The following is a 7,004-nucleotide window of genomic DNA, read 5'->3' on the forward strand; positions in this document are numbered from 1 at the left end:
CAAGGCCATTCTTAGTCCTAGGTGATTTTAATTGCCAACATCAATCCTGGGGAAGCACTTCTTCCAACTATTATGGAGATCAATTATTAGATATTATAGATTCTCATTGTATCTGTATTTTAAACACTGGGCTGCCAACCCGTGTTACTGGTCCAAGTGAAGGTGCAAGTGCGCCTGATCTATCTTTATGTTCACCTGATTTAGCTTCAACTTTGGACTGGCACCCTCTTGCATCTTCGTATGGTAGTGACCACTTTCCACTTGTAATTACTTTTCCTTCACACAAACCTACCAAAACCACTCGCTCTCCTCGTTTTAAATACAGATTAAACAACGCTGATTGGGAATTATTCAACCAACGAGTAGAGCAGAAAACTAGTATTTATTCTCAAGAAGGTGATCAGATCTCTGCCGAAATTCTTTCTCAGGTTTTGATTGAAGCTGCCGATGAATCTTTTTGCACTAAAACTAAGTTCCGATCGCAAATTCCTTCGCCTCCCTGGTGGGATCATGAATGTACAGCTGCAATAAAAACAAGAAAACAGGCTGAAAAAAATTACTGTGAGGAGATGTCAGAAGAAAATTTCGAGTTATATTTAGAATCTGCCCGTAGTGCTAAAAAATTGTTTAAGAAAAAGAGATATGATGGTTGGCAATCATTTTGTGCCTCCATTAGCCCAGACGTCAGCCCGTCAGAGGTCTGGCGTAATATTCGTAGATTTAGATCTGCATATAATAATTCTCCCTCTTCTAAATTACCGCTAACCCTAGCTGATCAGTTCATGGATCATCTTGCACCCCCTTCTGTACCGGAACAGGCATTTCCTCCATTATCTATTCCTGCTTACATTTCCGATGACCAAACTGGATTAAACGCTCCATTCTCTTTGATCGAACTTAAAGGTGTACTCAATAACGTAAAAGATTCTACTCCAGGAGAAGATGGGATTCCATATTCTTTTTTGAAAAACCTTTCGGACCGTGTGCTGATGCTGTACTTAAATATTATAAATTCTATTATGATTTCTGGGTGCATTCCCAAGTCTTGGATCACTCAATCTATTATCCCTATTTTAAAAGACAATAAACCAGCCGATGATCCTTCTTCTTACAGACCTATTGTCCTTTCTTCTGTTTTAATGAAAACAGCAGAACACCTAGTTAAAATCCGTTTGGAATGGTTTTTAGAGAGTAAAAATTTATTAGCAACGTCACAATTCGGTTTTAGGAAAAGTAGAAGCACAATGGATAGCTTAGGTATATTCACTACGGACATAAGATTAGCTTTTTCAAACAACGAGTCGATAGTAGCTACTTTCTTAGATATAAGCTCAGCTTATGACAATGTTCTTATATCGGTTCTTAGGGGAAAATTGCTTTACTTAAATGTACCACCGATTCTGTCAAACTTTATTATCAATATGCTCAGAGAAAGATACATAAATTTATTTATCGAAGATGTCAAACTATCGCGGACTGTGTGGAAAGGATTACCACAGGGTTCTGTGCTCAGTCCTTTGCTCTACAACATCTACACATATGATTTAGAAACATCATTGCAGGCATCAGCAAACGTATTACAATATGCAGACGATCTTCTTATATACAAATCGGGAAAATCGATTGAAAATAATTGCCAAGCTCTAACATCTTCCCTTTCATTTTTAAAATCATGGCTTAATTCGAATGGTTTAGACTTATCTGTATCCAAGAGTAGGGTTGTGTTGTTTTCCAGAATGCGTAGGCCTCCCCCGGTCCATGTAAAGTTCAATAGTGTTTTGATTCCCTCGACTAATGACGTCAAATTCTTAGGAGTAATTCTAGATTCCAAGCTTACCGGTGTACCCCATTGTGAATATGTAACTACAAGATGTGAACGTAATTTGAATATTCTTAGATGCTTATCGGGCATCTGGTGGGGAGCGCATTCACACTCCTTAAAACTGATTAACAACGCCATAATCAGAAGTGTAATGGATTACGGTACTTTTCTGTTGGAACCAGGAAATATTTCTGGTTTTAAAAAAATGGATAGTATTCAGGCTAAAGCAATGAGAATAGTCCTAGGAGCTATGAAGTCAAGTCCAATCAACTGTATGAGAGTCGAGTGTGTAGAGCCTCCATTAAGCTTACGACGGCAATTTCTGTCTGATAAATTCCTATTTCGTTGTATCCAATTCAGTAACCATATCCTAACACCTAAACTGACTTGCCTGGCATCTTTAATCCCCAATTGTAGTTATTGGAAAAACAAACGCCCACCATGTTTGGTTGAAAGTTACAGAAGATTTACTTATTTTGAGGCTCCTACTCACCAAGCGACTTCTAATCCATTGTTCAAATATAGTTATGATTCCCTTGTAATCTCTCCTGATATACATACTAGCACAGGTCTTGTGAAAATTGAGCAAAACCAAAAGTTAACATTTAACTATATTGTTGACACCAAGTGGCCACAATGGCATCGAATATTTACAGATGCATCTAAGCATTCCAAAGATAGCTGTGTAGGTGTTGGTGTACTGCACTCTAATTACAATATTGTTCAAAAAACTAAACTCCCTCCTGAATCCTCCGTGTTCACTGGCGAATGTATTGGCCTTGTTAAAGCCATAGAATACATCCTTCTACTAAAACTTCAAAAAACTGTAATTTTTACAGATTCACTAAGTTCTTTGAATGCCTTAGCCCGGTTCCCATTTGGATCACATTATCAATTCCCTGTCATTTCCGAAATTAGAAACCTGCTATTAAAATGTATAAAAGAAAACTATTCCGTATCGTTTGCATGGGTTCCTGGTCACTGTGGAATATCTGGAAACGAGAAAGCCGATCGTTTAGCCAATGAGGCGGTGGAGAGTGGAGATGTAGACATTTTTAGAAACTATGCGCATGACTTGATGTCTCTTTCAGGGATTTATCTCAGGAATTCCTGGACTGAATCCTGGTCTCAAGATAGTTCAAAAGGTCGCCATTATCGTACTATTCAACCTTCTATACCCAGTAAGCCCTGGTTTTGGAGACTGAGATTCGGTAAAAAAGTTACAACAGTACTGTCTCGTATGCGACTGGGACACGTCTGCACCCCAGCTCATCTTACTAAGTTAAATATTAATGAGAGCCCTACGTGCGATTGCGGATATGATATAGGTGATTTAAATCACATCATATTTGTTTGTCCTCGACGCGACCGGTCGGCTCTTCTCGAAGGTCTCATTTCCCTTCCAATCCCTTTCCCTTCATCCATATCATGTTTACTTTCAACATTGGACCCATATGTATACAAACTTTTAGCAGCTTTTATCTTAAGTAATAATATAAAAATTTAGACAATATGAACGTAAATATATGTAAATATGTTTTCTTACACTCCTTTTTTATGTAGATTTATAAGAATTGATCTTTTATTTTATAGATTCATTATTTTCTATTCCTAAATTCCTTTCCAGACGATAATTTTATGTTTTTACCCGTTTTTGACCCTGGGCCACAATGCACAAACCGTGCGGGCCAATATTAAAAAAAAAAAAAAAATGTTGAAAAATTTGTAAGGCTTTCGTTTCGTCGTAGATTTTGATAATAATTAAAGTTATTTCAAACTGCTAAAAAAAATAAATATAAGTATGGATGAAGGATGAATATTATATATATATAATAGATGAATATTTATAATAGTTACTTTTTTTATATTCCACATTTAAAATATGAATACAATTTTATTTTAAAATTCGGATCTGTAAACAAATTTAATTTACAGGATTATACTTTTGTAAACATTGCAATGGTTTTGAAAAAGTATATAATTTTTTTAGAAATCATTTAAAAAATTACTCAAAACGTAAATGATGTAAACTTCTTACATGAAACTATATATTTTACTGTTAATTTAGCTTGTTAAAACCTTATATTCTTTAAAGGTTTTCTCTTATTTCAGTAAAAAAAATGTTAATTAAATAATTTGATTATTAAAATAAGCGTAAAACGTTTTCAACCAATTATTATTGTTAACCACATTATTTATAACCACATTATTGAGGTTGCTAACTCTGCTGATCCATTTGAATTGTAGTCCATTGTAGTGCACTAGCGCTACCTAGAGGTAGTTGTGCTAACTATTATACTACTGATTACCAAAACGTGTGTATAATGTATATGTCGCAGCCTAATTAGCCGTTTAATTAACAGCCTAGCTTTTTAAGTAAACGGCGCCGTTTAACTAGCGGCCTGAAATATATTCGTAGCGTTTGTTACAACATTTAATAAACTGGCTGGCTAATGCTTAGGCCATTCGGACGATAGAGTTATTATTTGGCAGAAATTAAAAAGATGAAACATATGGTATATAAAATATTTATTTTAGAATTAAATTGCTTAAGTCAAATTCAGGGTTGGATTTAGTATTACTTTCGGGGGACTTTAATTCGAACACCTCCAAGTGATTTTTGCTGCCGGAGTTGCGTCTAAGTATTCAAAAAAAATATTTAAAAATTTGTGTAATGTATTGAAATTCATACATAAACCGTACATTTTCTGCTTTTCTATTGGTTATTAGAGATGTGACATTCTGCATAACAAATCGATTTTTAATGAATGGATTGTCTTTTTTAGCATGAAATTGGTTAATAAAACTATTTTTAATAATGCCAAAGAAGTATAACTTCTTACACGCCTACATAAGTACAGGCACCCTTTTTTTTTAAAGAAATATCGATTATTTATTAATCGACTTTTCTTGCTAAAAAAATCGATTAATAAAAAATAGTTTTTTTATGCAGAATGTCACATCCCTAGACTCGAACCGAGACCGGAGCGAGATCGGACCGCGAGAGCAACATAGTGTTTCGAGCCTTACGAGTAGTACAAATTATATTATTGTTAAAATTTAACACAACAAGACCCGACACAATCTCGATTTAGTAAAGGCAAGCGGGTCTGTAACTCTGTAGAACTATGTTCCACAGCCGCAATTAATACAAAAGCTGAGACTAGACTCTAGAGTATCTAATCTAGGCTGTTCACAGTTTGTTATTGTCAAGTTGTCAACAAATAGCTGTCAATTGTCATATCTATTATATGGGAGTTATTGTGATTTTTCCACTGAAATCTGAATTAAAAATATAATAATTAATATTTTCGTGTATTTATTTCGCATTAAAGACAATGATTAAACTGTTCTCACTAAAACAACAAAAAAAGGATGAAGAAGGCTCTGCACGAGCAGGTGGATCACAGAAAAAAGCGTCAGCAGCACAGTTGCGAATCACAAAAGGTATATTCTTATAAATTTACTGTTATTTTACTTAAAATCCCAAATATAATTTACATTTGTTTATAAATTTTTGAAAGTTATTCTTTGTTACAACGCTTTTTCTAATTACAGATTTAAATGAATTAAATTTACCCAAGACATGTAGCACAGAGTTCCCTGATCCAGATGATTTACTTAATTTTAAATTAATAATTTGTCCCGATGAGGGCTTTTATAGAGGAGGAAGATTTGTATTTAGTTTTAAGGTAAGACTGATGCAACGTAACAATGCATAATTTATGTGATACATTTAAAATGTAATATTTACTTATTTTATCATAACACATTTATGTCATTCGTCAACAATAAATATGGCTAATAATCTTCATATATTTATTCTGAATCAATTCCAAAGTTCAGGATATTTTTTAAATTCTTTATTTAAGACAGTTTTAAACATAATTTATACACATTTAAATTACATGTCCGTCTTAATTCTTTTTTTTTCCTTATAGGTAGGACCAAATTATCCCCATGAACCGCCCAAAGTCAAATGTGAAACTTCAGTATATCACCCTAACATAGATCTAGAGGGCAATGTTTGCTTAAATATACTCAGAGAAGACTGGAAACCAGTACTAACTGTTAATTCTATAGTCTATGGATTACAGTATTTATTTTTGGTAAGTACATATTTATAATAATACATTATTTTGCCAGATTAAATGCGTCAAATAAAAATTCTACAATAATTTTGTTGCGTACGAACATAGGTCATAATATTTACCTAAAATATTTGATAAATTAAGAGTAATAACAAGATTTAAAAGAATTTCATCAAAAAACATAAGTGTCATTGTGCCTTTATTCAAAGTTAACATATCTGCATATTTCTGTAATGCTGATTTTACATTGTTAGAGAAAATAAAGTATAAGTTAATTTTGTCATGAGTGAAGAGGCATAGGTATAATGTTATACAATCAAGAAAAACTGTTTTTGTGATGAATTATCTATCATAGAATTAGAGTTGAACAGGTAGAAGGTTTTTAAGACTAGAGTAAAATATATAACTTAGTCACCTTGGCAACACACCCACTAAAACTGCCCTTTTTGGTGATCCCATAGGCTTGTTTGCCCCCTATGCTTTATAAGTAAAGGACATGTTTAATTTATTCTATTTTAGCATATTACTATTATTAGCCTAATTTTCTCCAAATAAACTAATAATTTTACTCTTAGATTATTAAGAATATGAAAGTCTACCTATTTTATGTAGAAATAATTAGTGTTAACATTTACAATATTTTCATAGGAACCAAATCCAGAAGACCCATTAAATAAGGAAGCGGCAGACGAGCTTCAGAGCAACCGAAGACTGTTTGAGCAGCATGTGCAAAGAGCTATGCGTGGTGGTTATGTAGGGACCTCCTACTTTGAACGGTGCCTCAAGTGAACACAACTCAGCTGTAAATTATATTAACACTATACAAATAAATAAATCTCACAATTCTCTATCTTTATAACCATAGTCCTATTGATACTAAGTGGTTTATATTTTTAAATAATACCACTCCTACTGCACATTTTAATTCATAGGTCGCATTTAGAATACTCAGAGAATATAAGAAAATGGGGACAGTGAGTAACAGCAGCGTGGGAAATACGATACAAACACGTTTGTCGTCCATATTATACATATAGAGTGGCATGAAGTGAGCAATGAGTGAGTGAGCGGCGAGCGGTGTGACTCAGTTA

The 7,004-nt window shown here is 33.7% G+C and overlaps 1 protein-coding gene across 1 annotated transcript; it reads left to right on the top strand.

Moving 5' to 3' along the window:
* The first annotated feature begins 5,046 nt into the window (after positions 1-5,046).
* On the top strand, positions 5,047-6,758 carry LOC125055708 (NEDD8-conjugating enzyme Ubc12). Its single transcript, XM_047658195.1, has 4 exons — positions 5,047-5,269; positions 5,381-5,514; positions 5,764-5,931; positions 6,562-6,758. The coding sequence occupies exons 1-4, from the start codon at positions 5,161-5,163 to the stop codon at positions 6,700-6,702; spliced, it is 552 nt and encodes a 183-aa protein (XP_047514151.1). The 5' UTR covers positions 5,047-5,160; the 3' UTR covers positions 6,703-6,758.
* Positions 6,759-7,004: the final 246 nt, after the last annotated feature.

The sequence above is a fragment of the Pieris napi genome, chromosome 14 (genome assembly GCF_905475465.1).
Source record: "Pieris napi chromosome 14, ilPieNapi1.2, whole genome shotgun sequence".
Lineage (NCBI taxonomy): Eukaryota > Metazoa > Arthropoda > Insecta > Lepidoptera > Pieridae > Pieris > Pieris napi.